General features: G+C 40.8%; 1 protein-coding gene across 2 annotated transcripts in view; it reads left to right on the forward strand.

The window, feature by feature from the left end:
* Positions 1 to 21562, forward strand: part of LOC136877456 (retinaldehyde-binding protein 1) — a 146028-nt gene extending 124466 nt beyond the window's left edge. For both annotated transcript variants that reach the window (XM_068228654.1, XM_068228655.1), the window contains exon 8: positions 21178 to 21562. In XM_068228654.1, coding sequence (XP_068084755.1) covers positions 21178 to 21209 — 32 coding nt within the window. In that variant the 3' untranslated portion in view covers positions 21210 to 21562. The remainder of the gene's footprint in view (positions 1 to 21177) is intronic.
* Positions 21563 to 21824: the final 262 nt, after the last annotated feature.

Raw genomic sequence — 21824 nt, forward strand, 5'->3', positions numbered from 1 at the left:
TTAGTTATTCAGAAATTTTGCATATTATTGTCAAAAATGAACAATAATTTTCGTTAACTTAAAAAAAATTAAATTTTCGAGAAGGGGTAACCATCGTATAGAAACGCCTAGTTTAGGCGAAACAAATACTCGTTTCCCATTGTTAATTAACAATTAAAACATTGTTATTTAACCTAATAATATAGCGACGGGGTCGCCTATGTTAAAAATGCAGGGTGCCCCTAAACTTTCTGACAAAACTGTAGATACTAATAACTCTGGGGATGATGAAGAGGCTTCGGCGTGCCCATCGAAGCTACCACGATCCTGCTTGGTAGTAGGTAATATAGATTTAAAATTCGCCCTAATATGGATGTTGATCAATCAATCAATCAATCAATCAATCAATCAATCAATCAATCAATCAATCAATCAATCAATCAATCAATCAATCAATCAATCAATCAATCACTACGGATCTGCATTTAGAGCAGTCGCCCAGGTGGCAGATTTCCTATCTGTTGTTTTCTTAGCCTTTTCTTAAATGATTGCAAAGAAATTGGAAACATATTGAACATCTCCCTTTGTATGTTATTCCAATCCCTAACTCCCCTTCCTATAATCGAATATTTGCCCCAATTTGTCCTCTTGAATTCCAACGTTATCTTCATATTGTGATCTTTCCTACATTTAAAGACACCGCTCAAACCTATTCGTCCACCAATGTCATTCCACGCCATCTCTCCACTGATAGCTCGAAACATACCACTTAGTCGAGCAGCTCGTCTCCTTTCTTTCAAGACTTCCCAGCCCAAACTTCGCACCATTTTTGTAACGCTACTCTTTTGTCGGAAATCACACTGAACAAATCGAGCTGCTTTTTTTTTTTTCAGTTCTTGAATCAAGTAATCCTTGTGAGGGTCCCATACACTGGAACTATACTCTAGTTGGGGTCTTACCAGAGACCTATATGTACTCTCTCTTACATCCTTACTACAACCCCTAATTACCCTCATAACCATGTGCAGAGATCTGTACCCTTTATTTACAATCCCATTTATGTGATTACCGCAATAAAGATATTTCCTTATATTAACACCTAGGTACTTACAATGATCTCCAAAAGGAACTTTCACCCCATCAACGCAGTAATTAAAATTGAGAGGAATTTTCCTATTTGTGAAACTCACAACCTGACTTAAAACTCCGTTTATCATCATACCATTGCCTACTGTCCATCTCACAACATTATCGAGATTATTTTACAGTTGCTCACAATCTTGTAACTTATTTATTACTCTATAGCACAATAACATCATCCGCAAAAAGCCAAGCCTTATATCAGATTCCACTCCTTTACTCATATAATTTACATATGTATAAGAAAATATAAAGGTCCAATAATACTGCCTTGAGGAATTATCCTCTTAATTATTACAGGGTCAGATAAAGCTTCGCCTACTCTAATTCTCTGATATCTATTTTCTAGAAATGTAGCAACCCATTCAGTCACTCTCTTGTCTAGTCCAGTTGCACTCATTTTTGCCAGTAGTCTCCCATGAGCTACCCTATCATATGCCTTAGAAGGTCAATTACGATACAGTCAATTTGACTTTCTGAGTCCAAGATATCAAGAGACCTCCTTCCATAAGTATGTTACTTCTCACATTACAGACTCACTGTACATCGACTTCCTCCTGAAAGTTAGTGAATTTGTTTAGAAAAAAGAAATAAAATGTCAGCCCATACAGATTACTGATTAGATATTTTGTTTCTACGGTACTTATCACCTCGAAACTCATTCTACGTCAAAACAGTCCTGTTCGAATTTTTATTTCGCTAGTAGTTTTTTCTTTTCCCTTTTGTTGCCGAAGGATGAACAGTCTATATCAGGGCCTCTCAGGGTGCATGCGCGTGGTGCATGCATTGTGCACGGTGCAAAAGATGACTTGGCTTGGTTGACCAGAGTGCAGACCCCCACTCCTCGATTTGGAGCAATAGCGCTGTCTCGCTTGCTCCGCCTGTCTCTCTCTCCCCCACTTGCGCCGTAGCGCTCCAAATCCTGGCTGAGTTGAGCCGAGTATAGCCGAGTAGAGCCGAGCATAGCCGAGTAGCCCAGAGACGAAGCGTTGATCCGAGCCATACCGAGCGGCACCGATGCACAGTGCACGGAGCTCTTGCGCCTCGCTCTGCACGCGTGAGATTTTGGGCGTTTGAGAGGCCCTGGTCTATATACACTGTCAACAGTAACAGAATCTATTAGTAACTCATAAACCAAGGTACAGTGACGACAATGAATTCATGTGGTAGCAATAATTACAATACTCAACTAATGAAATGAAATGTCGTATGGCTTTTAGTGCCGGGATATCCCAGGACGGGTTCGGCTCGCCAGGTGCAGGTCTTTCTATTTGACACCCGTAGGTGACCTGCGCGTCGTGATGAGGATGAAATGATGATGAAGACAGCACACACACCCAGCCCCCGTGCCATTGGAATCAACCAATTAAGGTTAAAATCCCCGACCCGGCCGGGAATCGAACCCGGGACCCTCTGAACCGAAGGCCAGCACGCTGATCGTTCAGCCAACGAGTCGGACTACTCAACTAAAAGCACATTTTTAGCGCTAGCCATTATGATAATTATAACTGTAAGGTCACCAAACTGTCATGCAGAAAATAACGATGCGGTCGATTTACCCCATTGTGTATAATCAAACTTCATTCCGTTCTCACTTCCATCTAGTCATACACTAGCCTTACATTCAAAATATATAAGTTATTAAGACGCCTGATTACCACTCATGGAGATTACATATTGCTGTTGCGCATCCAAAAATCACTATGTGAAATATTTTTGCTTAGATCTTTGGCCGTCTAGTTGCTGTCGTCTAAGCTTCAACACTGTCATCTTTGGCCGTCTAGTTGCTGTCGTCTAAGCTTCAACACTGTGTGAATATGGTCAAGGAATTATCGCTCTTCGTAATACTGTATATGTGCTGCGAGTCAGTATTTCCCCAAACTATTATCATACATCGGTTTTCGTAGGCGCAACGACGATATTTCCGTCGGAGGATGGGAGTGAAGGGGTCATGGAAGACTTAATCATTCACAAAAACTCCATACTGAATGCCAATAGGAATAATAATAATAATAATAATAATAATAATAATAATAATAATAATAATAATAATAATAATAATAATGGCGTACGGCCTCCGGAGAGGCCTGGTGCAGGTTTTCTTCGGGTTGACGGCCTATATGCAAGCCCTGCATGTCTGTGATAATGGGGCCTTACCTAAAATGATTTGTAGTGCTGAAGTCGTCATAAACACCCAGCCTCCGAGCCAGACGAATTAACCAATTAAGGTTAAAATCCCCGACCTGGCCAGGAATCAAACCCGGAACCGCTTGAACCAGACGTTACCATTTAGTCATGGAGATGGACACCAACAGGTATAACAACCTGTCATGAAACTGTACGCATATAGTACATATATGTAGGCTTCCTAAATATACCGGAATGTCAAATGACTCGCAAAATGAACGTGAATTTAATTACTAAGATTATCGGCAAATTCGAAATTACTTCTCATCTGTATTATACATAGTACTGTACGTCCTTTTAATTGATATAGATTTTAAGTTGACGCTACGGCGTCAGAGTTTTACCCCGCAGAAATTCTTTAACTCGAGTGAAGCCAGCAACTCTGCAACCGAGCAGAGGAGGGGTGGCCATGGCGCTACCGTGGCTCTACGCCTCTGCATCAGGAGACGGGAAAGGGCTGGTCCTCACCGTCGGCTGTCCTAAGAATGGTTTTGCAATCTCCTGCACTTAGGCGAGACAGTTCCTCGTATAGGCCAAGGCCGACAAACCCCTCACCTTCTCCGAGCATCTCCTTCACCGTAAAAATCTCAGGGAAGGATGAAAACATTTTAGTAGTAGTTTTAAGATGTTACCATAATAGCTCAATGCCAATTGGCATTGTTTTTATCCTGAATAGTTCCATTGTTGTCAGTGAGAGTTTTCGTAGCTCCATTATACCATACAATACATTCCTCGTATAGAAAGATAGTCCGGTTGTCTGTAAGGTGATCCCTAGGTACGGAAAGTATTTTACTCTTTCTAATTCCTCTCCATGTATGGTTATCACGTCTTCCGCTGTCAATCGTCCTCCCTTTCTGCAGATCATCATCACAGTTTTGTTTCTGTTGATTTTTAAGTCGTTATCTTGGACCCAGTCTTCTAGCCGTTCGATTGCTGTTTGTAGATTTTCTCTCTTACTTCATCCTAGGACCATTTTCTTTTAAATTTATAAGATGGTGAGATGTACAGGTACACTTACCAAAGACCGGGCGAGTTGGCCGTGCGGTTAGAGCCGCGCAGCTGTGAGCTTGCATCCGGGAGATAGTGGGTTCAAACCCCACTGTCGGTAGTCCTGAAGATGGTGTTCTGTAGTTTCCCCATTTGCTCGCCAAGCAAATGCTGGGATTGTACCTTATTTAAGGCCACGGTCGCTTCCTTCCCATTCCTAGGCCTTTCCTGTCCCATCGTCGCCATAAGACCTATCTGTATCGCTGCGACGTAAAGCAAATACAAAAAAAAAAAAAAAGAACACTCACCAGACAAAAATTGTCCGGCACACTCTCAAAATGCGAGGGTATTAGTAAACTATGGATAGCCGGTGGCTGAATCCTACCACATGCACAATTTGTTCATCCCATTTCAAACAAGAGGATTTTTAAAGAAAGTCATCTTCTGTGCGGTGAGTGTACATGTTCCACGAGAAAGATTGTCAACGAGCGTTCATGCATGGAAGCGAGGCGAGGGAGTGAAATATAACCTACACTTAACTCAAGGACTGCAAGTTATTTGGCAGCTGGCACGTTGCCAGCATGCTTCATTGCGTTCAAGAAGAAATCGTGAAGTTCAGGCAACTTAGGATTGGCACACCAGTAACAAAAATTCAGGAAATATTGCGCCTACACGTGTCTTTCCATAACTCCCGTTGCTGAAAAAAACATAACTAACGACAATATTTGAGGATAGCGCATTAAAAAAAAAGCATTAAAATGGATTTATTTTGTACAGTTTAGTTTATATTTGCATTGTTCTTTTGGACCCCCCCCCCCCCAATCCCCCATGGCGCTGCAGCCCTGATGGGCCTTGGTAGCGTCTTTCGATCCTATCAATTCTGAACTAAGCATACAGGAAGGAGGACTCGAACTTCTTGCGACTTTAGAAACAGGTCACAGATTCTGTGCTCTGAGATCATTCTGCACTGCTCTTTGCCGGAGAGAGTTAATAAACACATTTTTGATTGAATTTGGAAGTTACTTAAATTATTTTTCTTCTCAATGTACCGACCAGATACCGCAGTTTGAAGTAGTTCTGTCGATGAAGTATTGAATCAAATCTCCAAATCTCCAATATTTTAAGCCAGTCAATCCTAATTCTTCCCTTGTGTTAGCTAGTTTCTGTTTAAGTATGAATTGAAGAGTTCAAACCTCTCAAAATATCTCATGTGCCCCAGATATTTAAATTTTATTTTCTTTAACTGTTTTAATAATGTTTACATTTTTCCTCAGTCTCCGTAATACTTCATGATTTATTGTGTGGACTGTTCAGGAAATTATTAATATGCATCTGTAGACTCACATCTCAAACGCTTCACATTTTTTGTAGTGGTTGCAGTCAATGTTCATGCTTCTACACCGTATAGAAATAAAAAAAAAAATCGAAATTATTATGCGCAAGGAGAAGAGCTTTAATTTTCCCCTCCCAACAATTGTAACCTTTCAGGATGTTGGCAGGAAATTAAAAATTTGGGTGGGACAAGCCCGCTTTTTCAGGACGTATGGCAACCCTACTTGGGGGATGATTTTATAAGAATCCGACTGGGTTCCTCTGAATGTGAGAATTATGGAGTATTTCTCCCTCCCATGAACGACAATCCTCGACTCGTAATGAAAGTAGTTTGATGGATGACAGTAACTGCCCATTTCAGTCGCTCAGGAGGTAGAGCCCTAGCCTTCTGATTCAAGTTGACGGATTCGATCCAGACTTAGTCATGTATTACTGTAACTTACTTGAAGGTACTGTTTCATAAAACACATTTCACCAATATTATTAATAAAAACCAATACTATTAATTAATAATATTAGTATTATGTTTCATATGCCCGCCTGGTGGCCGTGATCGTTAAGGCGCTGAAGCCTAAACGGTCTGACATCGTGGTTAGCCTGTTCGTGTCCCGTTGGGCGAAAAAATATTCACCATCAGAATGTTGGCGAGTAGGGGAGGTGGTGGTATACGATTTCTAGTCACTAGGTTGCGTGCCAAAAGCTTGGATTAGATTCCAAACCTCTCCGCAGTGCTCATATGGAGTGAGGGCATATGACGCTGTTGATGGTGATTCGTCCGTCGGATGGGAACGTTAAGTCTTGAGCAGACCCGATGGTGTTATTCGACAGGAATAGGCTACGTGCCGGCACCGGGTTTCGCTCTCTCCCTACTATCATATATCACGTCATTCATTTCATCTCATTAGCTCCTCTTATGAGGTTGACGTCAGGAAAGGCATCCAGTCATAAAAAACCCGCCACGACAGATTCATCTCACATCATACCCGACCCCGTTGAGAAACGGGACAAGGGTTGGACAAACAGTATTATGTTTCATCAAGTTTTTAGCTAATAATATTAGTAATTAGTTTTTTTTTTTTTTGCTATGGGCTTTACGTCGTACCGACACAGATAGGTCTTATGGCGACGATGGGATAGGAAAGTCCTAGGAGTTGGAAGGAAGCGGCCGTGGCCTTAATTAAGGTACAGCCCCAGCATTTGCCTGGTGTGAAAATGGGAAACCACGGAAAACCATTTTCAGGGCTGCCGATAGTGGGATTCGAACCTACTATCTCCCGGATGCAAGCTCACAGCCGCGCGCCTCTACGCGCACGGCCAACTCGCCCGGTAGTAATTAGTTTAAGAGTCAAAATTATTAGTAGATGTTCCTAATAATATTAGTACAGTGTTTCATAGACAACATGACTAATAACAGTAACTCATATTATCGGGGTTATTTCTATTAGTGTGTGTTGACTCATAATCCATATTATTAGCGAAACCAAAGTGAGTGGTATTTTATTTTGGCATAAAATTATGAAGATCAGTGAAATGGTTGACTGTGATTCAAATAGTGATGAGGAGACAGTGCATATTCGCCGTCCAAGAACTTTTAGGCTATGAACAGCCTATACTGGTATGGAACAAACGTATGAATACAACGAGAGATTAATAATAATGTTATTTGCTTTACGTCTCACTAACTACTTTTTAAGGTCTTCGGAGACGCCGAGGTGCCGGAATGTAGTCCCACAGGAGTTCTTTTTACGTGCCAGTAAATCTACCGACACGGGGCTGTCGTATTTGAGTACCTTCAAATACCACCGGACTGAGCCAGGATCGAACCTGCCAAGTTGGGGTTAGAAGGCCAGCACCTTAACCGTCTGAGCCACTCAGCCCGGCCAACGAGAGATTTAGGTTAGATTACAGAACATTTGAATATGTGCTTGTAACTTGTCGAGATGTCTGGAGAGCTACATGGATCCTGAAATGAAGAACAATCATTTGGAGGAAGAGGATATTTAGGACAGTGAGGAAGTTCAGTTCCAGGCTCAATAGAATCTGCAATTCCTTTACGACCACTTCGCCTGAAGGGACTTTGTGATGACGGAATAAAAAATAAATAAAAGGCTAATGGTATGGCCACCGAAAAGGCATTACCAGTACGTGTTTATATTACCTTACCCGTTCGTTGTATTTTAAACTGCAGATTTTTTTTTCGAGTTCAAACTGAAAGGTCATCTTAATTATCTTTTTAGAAAAGGTAAGCTTTACTACAGCTGACACAAGCTAAAATCTTCTACGTGGATATTCCGTCTCGTTGTCTAAACCACTCAACCCGGCTATACATTGTTGTAATCATAATTACTGTAATTAAATGTATTTGTTTTGCGTCCCACTAAGTATTTAAACGGTTTTCGGGCATGGCGAGAAGCCAAAATTTTCTTCCGCAGGAATTCTTTTACATGCCGGTAAATATACCGTCAGGGGCCTGTTTCATAAAACTAACTAATAATATTAGAACTCATGTCCGGCTCCATGGCTAAATGGTGAGCGTACTGACCTTTGGTCTCAGGGGTCCCGGGTTCGATTCCCGGCAGGGCCGGGAATTTTAACCATCATTGGTCAATTTCGCTGGCACGGGGGCTGGGTGTATGTGTCGTCTTCATCATCATATCATTCTCATCACGACGCGCAGGTCCCCTACGGGAGTCAAATCAAAAGACCTGCATCTGGCGAGCCGAACTTGTACTCGGACACTCCCGGCACTAAAAGCCATACGCCATTTCATTTTCATTTCATTATAACTCATAAAACTTATCATTAATTAATCAAATTCTGTTTCATAAAGATTTATACATGACTAATAAAAATACTTCACTTATAATATTAGTTCATTAGTCACCTGATACAATTGGAGGTTAGAATCGATTTGTTGCATGTTCTTAGTTCGTGTTTGTTCCCTGGAGTAGACTAGTGATTGGCTGCAAACGGCTAAAGAAATATAAAATCTGAAGAAAAGAAAGCTCCAACTTGAAGTTCTTAAACTGTAGCTCGAGGTGTTCGAAAATCGGATATCTTCGATGAGATCGAACCCACGAACTTGCTTTCATCTACAGTTTGATACACGAGGCATTTATCAATCATAAAGTCCGGCTCCATGGCTAATGGTTAGCGTGCTCGACTTTGGACACAAGGGTCCCTGATTCGATTCCCGGCAGGGTCGGGAATTTTAACCATCATTGGTTAATTTCACTGGCACGGGGGCTGGATGTGTCATCTTCATCATCATAATCATCATCATCACGACGTACGGGCGTTAAATCAAAATACCTGCATCTGATGAACCGAACATGTCCTCGGGACACTCCCGGCACTAAAAGCCAACGCCATTTCATCAATCATAAATACATTACTAAACGAATTCATTTTCCAAATAAGTCATGAAAATACAATCGCCATAAAACTAAATAGCCGCTAAAAGAGAATCTATCTGTGAATTCGATTCACTATTCTCTCCTTTGAGCTGATTTCCTTTATGTATTTTATTTTTGGCTCAACCTTGGGTATTCTTTTACGTGGCGGTAAATATACGTGATGAGACTGGTGTACCCTATTGATCAGCTTTAAATACAGTAATACCGGACTACGCCTTGATCGAATCGTCAACTTGAGCTCAGAATATCTTCGGCTAGCCTATTTATCGGATAGATTAAGCTACTACTTCAGCAGTGACAAGGTTGTCCGTGGCCGATACATATTTTTTATTAGTAGTCCTTTTGTTAGCGAACTCATACATATGAGAAGAAAACTCTCTATACTGTGTACATCAGTTTAAACCGACTCTTTCTTTTTTTCTTTTTAATGATGTTTGTTCGTGGCGTTGACCTCTACAGATCTTCTACCACTACTTGCACCATTTTAGAGGAACCTGCGTGTAAGTGTAATTGCGGAAGTGTAAAGTGTTGAATGTGAGGGAAGGAACGTTAAGGAAGACACAAACACCCAGTCCCCAGGCCAGGGATATTATTCAATTACAATTAAAAATTCCTGACTCGGCCATGAATCGAACCCGGGTGACAAGCGGATGCGTTGCTCCCTACACCCTACAACGCGGGGCCGGACTAAACTGACTCTAGTTATGCTCAAACTTATGAATTATTGCTTTCTTTTTAGACCATTCTCGTTTTTAATGTCCACATCTGTCTATAACTACAATGAACTTATATTATTTATTGCTTAAGATTTCAACACTTCTCCCTGTATAACTAGATAACATTAAAATGTTTTATAAATATTTTTTCTAATTCTGTCTCCACGATAGTGAGTGGGGCCGCACAACTCAGATATCCGAAGTTCAAATCACTACTCCGACAGCAATAATCCTGAATGTAATATTCCTCCATTCACTTTATAAAAAATGCTGGAACTGTACCAATTACGAATGTGTACTGTACAATTGGCTTTACGTCGCACCGAGACAGATAGGTCTTCTGGCGACGATGGGAGAGGAAAGGCCTAATTACGAATCTAGACACATCTATACAAAGATCCCATGAATTACAATTTCTCCTATTTTGTTTTATGACGTACTGACACAGACTGGCCTCATGAAGACGATGGAATAGAAAAGGTCTAGGATTGGGAAGGAAGCGACCGTAGCCTTACGATTCAGCCCCAGCATTTACCTGGTGTGTGAATGGGAAACCACAGAAAACCAGGGCTACCGAGAGTGGGATTCAAATCCACTAACACTGAGCTTGATAACTGCAGTCGCTTAAGTGCTGCCAGTATCCAGTATTCGGGAAAGAGTGGGTTCGAACCCACTGTCGGCAGCCCTAAAGATTGGCTTTTCGGTGGTTTCCCATTTTTACACCAGGAAAATGCTGGCACTGTACCTTAATCAAGGCCACGGCCGATTCCTTCCCACTCCCAGCCCTTTCCTGTCCCATCGTCGCCATAAGACTTATCTTTGTCGGTGCGACTTAAAGCAACTTGTAAAAATAAAATAAAAAATGCACCAACTCCCGAATGCCAGTTAACAGCTTCGTGACCCAAACCGCGTATCCAAATCTTTCGGTCTATGAATTGCAATTATGTATTTAGGATATACTATATATTAGTACATATTATCAGATAATTTTCACTCTTGGGCATGATTAGTCCGCTGGATTAGTTACTGACATTACACTCAGACGAACGGGATTCGAATCCTAAAAGATCGCGTGTTATTATCACATGATGAGAGAAAGGACATCCGTCATTTGAGCCCGCTACTAAATATAAAAATGAGCCCGGATGGCACAAGCGGCAAGTCTGAGATAAGAGTATCGGGTTATTTCCATGTTCTTAAAATAATGTGTACAGCGCTGACAGACAGAAATTTCTTCCTTTCTAATACAAATCATTAACAACGACAACAACGAAAACAACAACAACAACGAGAAGGAATATCCATGTAGAAGACTTTAGCTTGTGTCAGCTGCACCAAAGCTTACCTTTTCTAAAATAATAATAATAATAATAATAATAATAATAATAATAATAATAATAATAATAATAATAATAATAATTAAGAGGTCCTCTCAGTTTGAACTAAAAAAATATATTTGCATTTTAAAATACGACGAACGCGCAAGCAAATATAAACACGTACTGGTAATATATTTTATTGATAACCTGCTTACAAGAATTTCGGAACGGTCAGTAGAGTACGATCACTTGCATCTTCACGCTTTCTCTGTCACCAGACGCCGTCCTTTAAGGAACCATGATTTCACATAATCCATAGGACTAGGGGAAAGTTTTCATTCCTCTCCCCGAAGGGGAGGGGCGGTCCACCTAGAAGGTAACGCCTTCTCTCTGGCCAGGAGATTTGGTGGGTTTAGAGGATTGATGGGGTTTGAGGGCGCATAATCCATAGATTTAAAGAGTCTTATAGGAGGGCTAACCAACTCGATAATCGTAAGATTTGTACCTGCGGTTAAATGGAATGATGCTCTTGTTGGAGTCATGATCAAGTTCATTTGTGAGAAGTTTCGTTCACAATCGTTCGTCGAAATTGGGATGTTGTTGATAGTGTTAAAAAGGGACAGTACAGAGGATGGGCATTTCTTTCCGTAAGGTACTTTCGAAAATCTCTTAAAATTTGTATCTCTTCTTCATCCTCTTCTTAGTCTGTTTACCGTCCAGGGTTGGTTTTTCCCTCGGACTCAGCTCTATCGCCTCAAGGGCAGTGTCCTGGAGCGTAAGACTTTGGGTCGGGGGATACAATTGGGGAGAATGACCAGTACCTCGCCCAGGCGGCCTCACCTGCTATGCTGAACAGGGGCCTTGAGGGGGGATGGGAAAATTGGAAGGAATAGACAAGGAAGAGGGAAAGAAGCGACCATGTTCTTAGGTTAGGTACCATCCCGGCATTTGCCTGGAGGAGAAGTAGGAAACCACGGAAAACCACTTCCAGGATGGCTGAGATGGGAATCGAACCCACCTCCACTTATTTAACCTCCCGAGGCTGAGTGGACACCGTTCCAGCCCTCTTACCACTTTTCAAATTTCGTGGCAAAGCCGGGAATCGAACCCGGGCCTCCGGGGGTGGCAGCTAATCACACTAACTACTACACCACACAGGCGGACATTTGTCTCTCAAAAAGTTTTAAACGTTTCTTTTTTTTTTTTTTTTTTTTTTTTTTTTTTTTTTTTTTTTTTGTTTGCTGGTAAGTCACATTAGGATGGTCTGGTCAAGTTGCTCTATCCAAAACTCGTGATGTACATTCAGTTCTAAAAATCACTACTTCTTTACAAGTTCTGCAGTCAAGATTTTAATTTTTTACCACCAGCAACTCATATTTATTGTAAAATTGCAGTTTTTTTCCTACAAATTACCAGTTAGTTAACAATCATGGTCAGAAGCGATTAAAGATGTGAAAGCAGACTTATGGGTCAGTAGTTCTCTACATTTTCTTTATCGCTCTTCGTAAAGAACAGTATCACTTTGATATTTTTCCTTCTTGTTGCTTCTAGCAAAGTTTTTCCTCCTAGTATCAGCATTTCAGTTTTTATCTTATCTTCACCAACAGCTATTTTGCATTCTCAATCTCAGCGATAGTTACGTATGAAATTACATTGTCATTATGATGATGATGTTGATTATTATTATTATTATTATTATTATTATTATTATTATTATTATTATTATTATTATTATTATTATTATTATTATTGGCTTGTGGTTTAACATCGCATTAATATGCAGAAGGCTTTCGGTGACAAGGGTGGGAAAGGGTTAAATTTGGGCAGGTAGCGGCCGTGGCGTGAAAATGGGGAAACCACGGAAAACTACTTTCAGGGCTGCTGATAGTGGGATTTGAACTACTGCTAAAAGGTTTTCATTCCGTACCCTGAAGGGGTGGGGTGGGCCTCTTAGAGCGTTATGCCCTCTCTCTCTCTCTCTCAGGCCAAGGAGAATGAAGCGATGATTTGAGGTGCGGAGAAGGTGAAGGGATGACGGCCATGGTCTATAAAAGGACCTATCCCAGCATTTGTCTTAGTGCAGGAGATGGAAAACAACGGAAAACCATTCTCAAAACAGCCGACGGTGGGTACTATCCCATCCACCTCCCGAATGCAGAGCTGTAAGGCCAGTAAAACTAGCCTTTGTTGAGCCGAAGTACACTCTGCTCAGTCGGGATTTGAAGCCACCATCTCCCGAATGCTAGCTTACAGTCACATGACCCGAACTACGCTATTATTATTATTATTATTATTATTATTATTATTATCAGAGAAGTTTCGAATACACCGTTAGCAAAAAGTGATTATAAAATACCTACGTCTACCGATATCGATTCTTGCCTCATAAGTAGGATGTCTACAATTTTCCAGCGATGGAATCATGGCTATATTTGGCTGATAAATAATACACTTAAAACGATTTAGGTCGACATCAGGTGGCTGATGTAAGAGTTATATTACGCAATTAACCTAGCAGCCAGTAACTTATGTCTAAAAAACTGCTCATTTAGCGTTCGACGGGTTTCAGAAAGCCAATGTAATTCTACTCGTACTTTATATTATTGATTAGTGAAACTCCATTAGCTGAAGAGATCCTAAGTAAATTTTAATAATATTTTCTAACTGTTAAATTCTTCCTACACATGTTACCAGAACTACAAATGGCGTGAAACTCGCCAGTTAATACGCTCTTAAGGCCGTTAAAATTGACATTATTTTCCTTTATAGTGGATATATATTTTAATTTATTTTAATCATATGAGAACTCTTCATATTTTGTCTTTATGTGAATGCCTTCGCTTCTGTCATCCTCGTGGGAGAACGCAGATAATTGGGTGAATTTCTGATAAATAAATTAATCAATACAACACCAGGCAGCACTAGTATATAACCGTAAAGCACGTTCTTATAGTTGACTAAGTGCTCACTAGATAGAAGCACGGAGCGCTGAGCCATAAATGTATCGATATACAGAACTCGAATACAGCAGTCGTTCTTGGCCACACATAAACATAATATTAACTAGTGATGGGCTAGCGACGGAATCGAGTAGAATCGAGTAATGTGCTCTTAGAATCGGTATTACTCGACTCCAGACTCGAGTCCAAGCATACTGGTGTCGCTATCTGTGGACATGCCTTAGAACTAAAATCTACTGTACTGGAGTGCACGGCATTCAGGGTCACCCACAGAATATTTTTGTGGTGTGGAGTGCAATATGTTTGCTGCTGATGATTGATGTTGTTCAGTCATCGGTCGTCAATAATTCGATTGTTATGATTATTATTATCATCATCATAGGCACTAAAGGTTGTGACTTACTAACAAACTGTCAGCTGTTTAGCTAGAACAGAATGACGTTCTGTCCGCTGATTTGCTGCGTGAACGTACGTCATATTCTGGACGCCTCTTCTTAATACCCGACATTATATCTGCCGAAAGTAAGATGTACATATAAACTGCTGTAATTCACCTGTTCCCCCGGACGATTGTAGGCTTTGGCACGGTTAGCAATAGGCTATGGTTACAATAAAACTGTCATACTACCGATCATATTAGCACATCTACGCCCGTGTATATGCATAATGGCTACATGAGATATAATTTACCAGTAGCGAAGCAATACAATGTGTGCAGAAATACCGTCTATAGTCTACAAATAGCACATGTTACCGGGCGAGATGGCCGTGCGCGTAGAGGCGCGCGGCTGTGAGCTTGCATCCGGGAGATAGTAGGTTCGAATCCCACTATCGGCAGCCCTGAAGATGGTTTTCCGTGGTTTCCCATTTTCACACCAGACAAATGCTGGGGCTGTACCTTAATTAAGGCCACGGCCGCTTCCTTCCAACTCCTAGGCCTTTCCTATCCCATCGTCACCATAAGACCTATCTGTGTCGGTGCGACGTAAACCCCTAACAAAAAAAAATAGCACATGTTTAAAATACACTAATTACAACATACATACCGTGACAGGGATTTGAAATAATAATAATAATAATGTTATAACTTTTACGTCCAAGTACGTACATTTGTATGGTTTTCGGGGATGCCGAGGTACCGCATTTAGTCCCCCGGGAGATTTTTTACGTCCCAATAATTCTACCGACACTAGGTTGACGTATTTGAGCACCTTCAAATACTACCGGAATAAACCAGTATCGAACCGGCCAAGTTGGGCTATGAAGGCCAGATAAGCTATATTATCAATATTAGAATAGATGGCATATTCAGTGAAGTGTGTGCGAGACGCTGTAAACGGATATTTTCATATCTTATTATGCGTATTAAGTGGCATTATTATCGTTCTCAAGTTATTATCAAATTTAGGTATTCCTTTTCCGCATTCATTCAGTTTTTTCATGTCGTACCGCGCTGTCGCAATCCCATAAACCCTCAGCGACCGCTTGTACGCATGCTTCATCCATCTACGAGCCGGCGAGTGAGCGAACGTGTGACGTCATGCTATCATCTAGGGCTCTCTAAAGACTAGGTATGCTCGCCCGCCATTATGGTTCATTCCTGCACTATGTTAGTAAGGCGGTTGACTGCCCCAGCCTTATATATTCCTCTTTTTTACTGTTCTCGACGCTAGAAAATAAGGCTAAACTAACATACTGTAAAAATACTCATTCTCAGTATTACTCAAACGGTTACACAACATAAATATTAGTGTATTTCGTACATTATTGTGTAATTTTTACTCGAGACGGTGATTATAAAAACAAGGTCGTTGATAATTTGCCTTTTAATAAACAAACAAACTAGGCATGTACTCTCACTGGATAAATATTAGAAGAAATACCTTACTAATAAATCGTTGTTTTACTATTATATTATTGATAAGTAGACAGGTTGTTCGTAAGCTATGCGCCGCCATACCGTCTAATGAAATGAGGGACACCGTGGTATTGATATAGGCTACTGTCAATTTTAAATCGTGGAATTTGACGAGGTAATCGGTCAGTGTCGAAGATATATAAATTGTGATAGAAGATTTTGATACCACATGATCTCAGTCGGTATTTCACACTTGCGTAAAATTGATTCGGCGCTATTTTCAATGTTGTCGAAATAACAAGAAAAATATTCATCGAACAAAAATAACGCTGAAATGTCATGTACCTGTCTGCATGTAAGCCTACCACAGATCTTAGTTTACAAAAATGCATTTGTTGTACTACCACCAACGTTAAACAAATTATTTCTGTCATATGAAGTTAGTTTTGAAAAATATTGTACCTGTGGTGCTTGGATGTTGAACTCCTGTTCCCGGACTTTGAGGGCAGAACTGAATATTGAATGATCAATGTGACTGAATTAAGGGGTGTAGAAGTGTCAGTGGGAGCTGGATGCAGGTTTAGGGTCAGCAGTTAAATTAGAAGGTGTAGCATAGGGAGTGGATGCATAATGCAGACCAGAAGGGAATCTAAACAACCTGTATCCCGCAGTAGAGATATTACTACAATTAGGTGCAAAACAACCCACCATTATGTAATAAATATCCACACAAATATGACACTACTCTGTCCCTGCACGCGGTGATTAAAGCAATACGTTCAATGTGACGAAGTGAGCGCTAGTAGGAGAAACTAGAGTTTGATCACATGGCCCATTGCGCCATGTATGAACCAAAATGGCGGCTAAGCATACCCATCTTATAGAGCCTTACTATCATCGAGCCTTCGCAAGCGAAGCGAGTCCGAGCCTGGCCTCGAAAGAATCGAGTACCGCGATTCCAGGCATCACTCGCGCACATCACTAATATTAACAGACACGGTATTATCCTAGAGCCTACGTGGCTCAGGCGGCAGCGCGCCGGCCTCTCACCACTGGGTTCAGTGGTTCAAAAAATCCCGATCTCACCATGTGAGATTTGTGCTGGACAAAGCGAAGGCAGGACAGGTTTTTCTGCGGGTACTCCGGTTTTCCCTGTCATATTTCATTCCAGCAACACTCCCCAATATCTTTTCATTTCATTTCATTTCATCTGTCCTCCATCAATCATTGCCCCAGAGGAGTGTGACAGGCTTCGGCAGCCGGCACAATTCCTATTCTCGCCGCTAGATGGAGGCCTCATTCGTTCCATTCCTGACCCAGTCGAATGACTGGAAACAGGCTGTGGATTTTCATTCACAGATATTCGATGTACATTTGCACTCAACCACATTAAAATTGACCGTCGCAGAAGATGACTTTCTTTCAAAATTCTCTTGTTTGAAACATATTGTGCAGGTGCTAAGATGCCGACCCTGCGGTGTAGAGGTAGCATGCTTGCCTCTTACCTGGAGGCCCGGGTTCGAATCCCGGCCAGGTCAGGGATTTTTACCTGGGCCTGAGGGCTGGTTCGAGGTCCACTCAGCCATCCTACGTGATTACAATTGAGGAGCTATCTGACGGTGAGATGGCGGCCCCAGTCTAGAGAGCTAAGAATAATGGCCGTGAGAACTCGTCGTGCTGACCACACGACACCTCGCAGTCTGTAGTCCTTGGGGCTGAGCAGCGGTCGCATGGTAGGCCAAGGCCTTTCGAGGCTGTTGCGCCATGGTGGAAGGGTGGGGGTTGCAGGTGGTAAGATTCCGAGTATCACCTGCCCGGCCACCAGCTATCCACAGTTTACGAATATCCTGGCGTTTCTTTCCCCTCTTATCACACCCATTTAATCAAGGTAAGTGCACACAATATACAGTTCTTTACTACATAAACAATCTCCACAAATTCCAACGTAAACACCGAGTAGCTACAACTTGACTCACAGTTCTGAAGATGGTTTCCCGTTTTCACACCAATCGAATGTTGGGGCTGTTCCCTAATTAAGGCCACGGTCACTTTCTTTCTCGTCCTAGCCCTGTCCCACCCCATCGTTGCCATTAGACCTATCTGAATGGAAAATTCTAAATTAGATATTTTTCACCAATAGAGCATGTCAAAAATGTTAAAACATATCGGATGTAAGGGTTTTCAGGCGTTTGCTTTATTAACCAGCATCTAGTGTCTAGTGTCAGGCCTAAGACAAAACGCTGGTTAATAGAGCAAACGCCTGAAAACCATTACATCCGATATGTTTTGACATTTGAGACCTATCTGAGTCGGTTCGACGTAAAGCAACTATAAAAAGAAAGATCGGTTGGGACTGAGTCGCGATCACGGCTGCAAGTTTTGACAAAGTTTATGTATTACATGATAGGTATTGTGAAAATAAAATATCTTGTCAACCTGGGTTTGAAATTTCCTTTTTGCTGATATGTTGTGTCTTAATTTTAAACAAATGTACACATCTTCAAGACCATGAGTTCCAAATCATATTCCGCCCAGGGACGTTCCGATAAACTAAAATATCGATATTGAATATTGATATCGTACTTAATGGAAGTATCGATATGCCGATATTATCAAAACAAAATATTTTTATTTCTCTATATCAAATTATATTTTTCAAAAATACAAGGATTCGAAATTACATTGAATTGTGTTAAATTTGGGATCACAAAGTTCCAAGAGAAGCAAAATAATTAAGAGGATCAAATATAACGATCAAAATAGGGCCTATTGTGTGTAAAATCATGATCAAAGGTTTGTTGTACTTTCACTGAACTTGGCGTGTTTAGAACATTGGTTGCACACTGTGATACTGCACTATTTCTGTCGAGTACATCCACACTGTACTAGTCGGAGGAGCCATTTTCACTTTCACGAGAAAACACAAACACAGAAATATTTATGCGATGTAAAATAAAGATTTACCCGCAGAGTAAAAATGTCTACAACATGCAACAAGCCAACAGCAGCTAAACTCATGCAAGACACACATACAACACAGATAACCGAAGGGACAGTGAATAATATAAGGACATAGTCTTTGTGATCGGTCCCACCCTTTCTCTGCAATAAAATACTTTGTGCGTTTCTTTTACGGCGGGTAATAATTATTCACGAAGTTTGATCTTAATTATAATTGGGTACACATTGTTCAATTAATACCAATATTCCTTAATTTTTCCTAACGATCTTTTCGATATCGGTAACATCATCTCACAGTAACGTTACCACCAAAGTATGGAAACAAAATATCGATACTCAAATATCGAATATGGATTTGAATAGAATAAGACCAACTACTAGTTGATCTTGGATAGAAAAGTACTGACAATATCGCAACATCCCTATTTTCACCACTGGCGAAATAGATGCGCTCGGATGGGGCTCCAGCAGTAAGAATTTCACCTCATAATCTTCAGCCATCTCATCTTTGAGATGCTCCCGAGGAGCATTTTGACGCTCGATATTGGTGATTTTGGTCTTTTTATTTGCAATTCTTAAACGCTACTCTGTGCTCTACAATGCGTTTTCGATCATTCTGAAGCCATTTAATGTCCAAATGTCGCGGTATTTTGCGAAAGAGAACGTTTTCTCACTTCTCCGCACCACGTGGTTCACTATTTGATTCTGTTTTGACGTATACTTGTACGACTTACTCAGATGAATCAAATGACACCTCACACAATGTGCTACCATGCCAGAGTTCAAAGTTATACTAAATTGTTAGAAACGCAACACGGCGAATTTTGTGCCTTAAAATGGCGGTGCTAATGCATCACCCATCGACTTCACACTGAGGTTAGACTCATGTTGCTAGGTACATATATCTTTACAATGAAATATTAAGCATAATCATTGCACATGTCATCTAGAAATTATTTTTAATTACAAACTGTTACATTTTTTAACACTCATCAGCCAAGTACAGTTCCGAAACTACAGATGTATTTTACATCAGGAAGAAAGAAGAAGGCTAACTTTTTAATGTGCTGTTAACTATCTATCAATCTATCTACACAGGTTTTTATTCTGTCCCTGAAGGGGACAGTGGGCCTCCTAGACGGTAACGCCGTTGCTCAGGCCAGGGAGATTTAACACAGTGAAAATGTTCGAAGAAGGTGAGGGAATTGGCGGCCGTATTCTATACTAGGAACTGTCCTGGTATCCTCAGTGCGGGAGAATGGAAAACAATGGAAAACCATTCTCAGGACAGCCAACGGCGGAGACCTTGTGGGGGATGGGAAGACTGAAAGGGATAGACAAGGAAGAGGGAAGGAAGCAGCCGTGGCCTTAGGTTAGGTACCATCCCGGCATTTGCCTGAAAAGGAAATGGGAAATCATGTAAAACCACTTCGCAGATAGCTGGGGTGGGAATCGAACACCCTATACTCAGTTGACTTCCCGAGGCTGAGTGGACCCCATTCTATTCCTTAAACCACTTTTCAAATTTGTAGCAGAGCTTGGAATCGAAGCCAGGCCTCTGAGGGTGGCAGCTAATCACACTAACCACTACACCACAGATGCGGACTTACTGGTAATTTACCTTTTGAAATAAAATTGTTATCGTTACATTGTAGTAATCGATATTCATCACATTGAGAGTTTAGCAACTTTGGAGCCCAGCACTAGCAATGTGTCACACCATGGGTATAAAGCCAAGAATACGTCACACACTCATTCATTTAATCACACCTTGTTTTACGGTTGAGAGTTTGATGATTGTGAACTACGACTTCCTAGATTTGCACGGGGTCGATAATTGAAAGCCGAAGAAGCACGTGACTGTGAAACAGTTAAATAATTTCCACTTTCCTATTTGAATACAATATCTTGAGTTAGTTGGCCCTCAAAATAATGAGAACATGGGAGTGAAATGGAAACTTTGTTAGGGAACAATCTTTTTGAAAGTTTCAAGGTACCATGCTTAGTCATACTTAGTGATGATAGCCATTTAGTATGTCTATGCTAAAAAAAGTACCACACAAAATGAAGTAATACCTTTCTCCTCAAAATCTTTGGTATGATTCCAGACCCATGTGAAAAGAAAAGTCAGCAATTTCCTAAAGACTGGCATTCTGTAAAGTAACTGTAATAGTAAGATTACTGATTACTTGTTGAAAAATTAATTGGTCATTGGTAAGCGAGTAAAATTTTTGTCACATAACTGTAATTCAGCCCAGTTACTTTTATTTTGTACTTTTTCCATCACTGGTTATAACTCTTTTTTTTTTTTTTTCTTTTCAGAATGGGACAAGATGGGTGTTGTGAAGGCGTGAGACACGCAGCCTCTACATCTATGTTGCAGTTCCAAGTCACCCCTTAATTTATACATTGCGTAATAAAGAAGAATAGGTAGCGGAGGAATACGATTGTTCCACATTGCGATTAATAGTCGCAGCACTCAGCTACTTTCCATGACATTCATCATGCTCTCACCTGACAAGTATGTGGAGGATCAAATGAAGGTTGTGACAGAAGAAGATTAAGAAACAAGAATCAAGATGTTTCACCATCGTCTTCCATCAAGCAAATACAAGATGTTCCTTTATTTTTCCATTCATTTGTGCATTTTATTCCATGACTGAGTTTGTAAAATTAAAAGAATAAAATCATTTCTTGGAGAAAATAATTTCTTTCCACTTTAGTTGGTAGCTAGAAATGATCCACTTTTCTGGAACTTCCAATGGCACTTACTCTCTCAGGCATTTTACTTGGTAAATGGAATGGCAATAATATGGTATTTCTCACAGGGTATCCAATAATTCTGAAGGGTTTATAATCAATTTCAGGAACTCTGTTCCTCCTTAAATTTCTTCAGTGCTCTGTCAATTTCTGTATCGAAACTGAGTTTGACAATTCATACGCAACAATAGACTCTTCTATTTTCATAA

The sequence above is a fragment of the Anabrus simplex genome, chromosome 7 (assembly GCF_040414725.1).
Source record: "Anabrus simplex isolate iqAnaSimp1 chromosome 7, ASM4041472v1, whole genome shotgun sequence".
Taxonomy (NCBI): domain Eukaryota; kingdom Metazoa; phylum Arthropoda; class Insecta; order Orthoptera; family Tettigoniidae; genus Anabrus; species Anabrus simplex.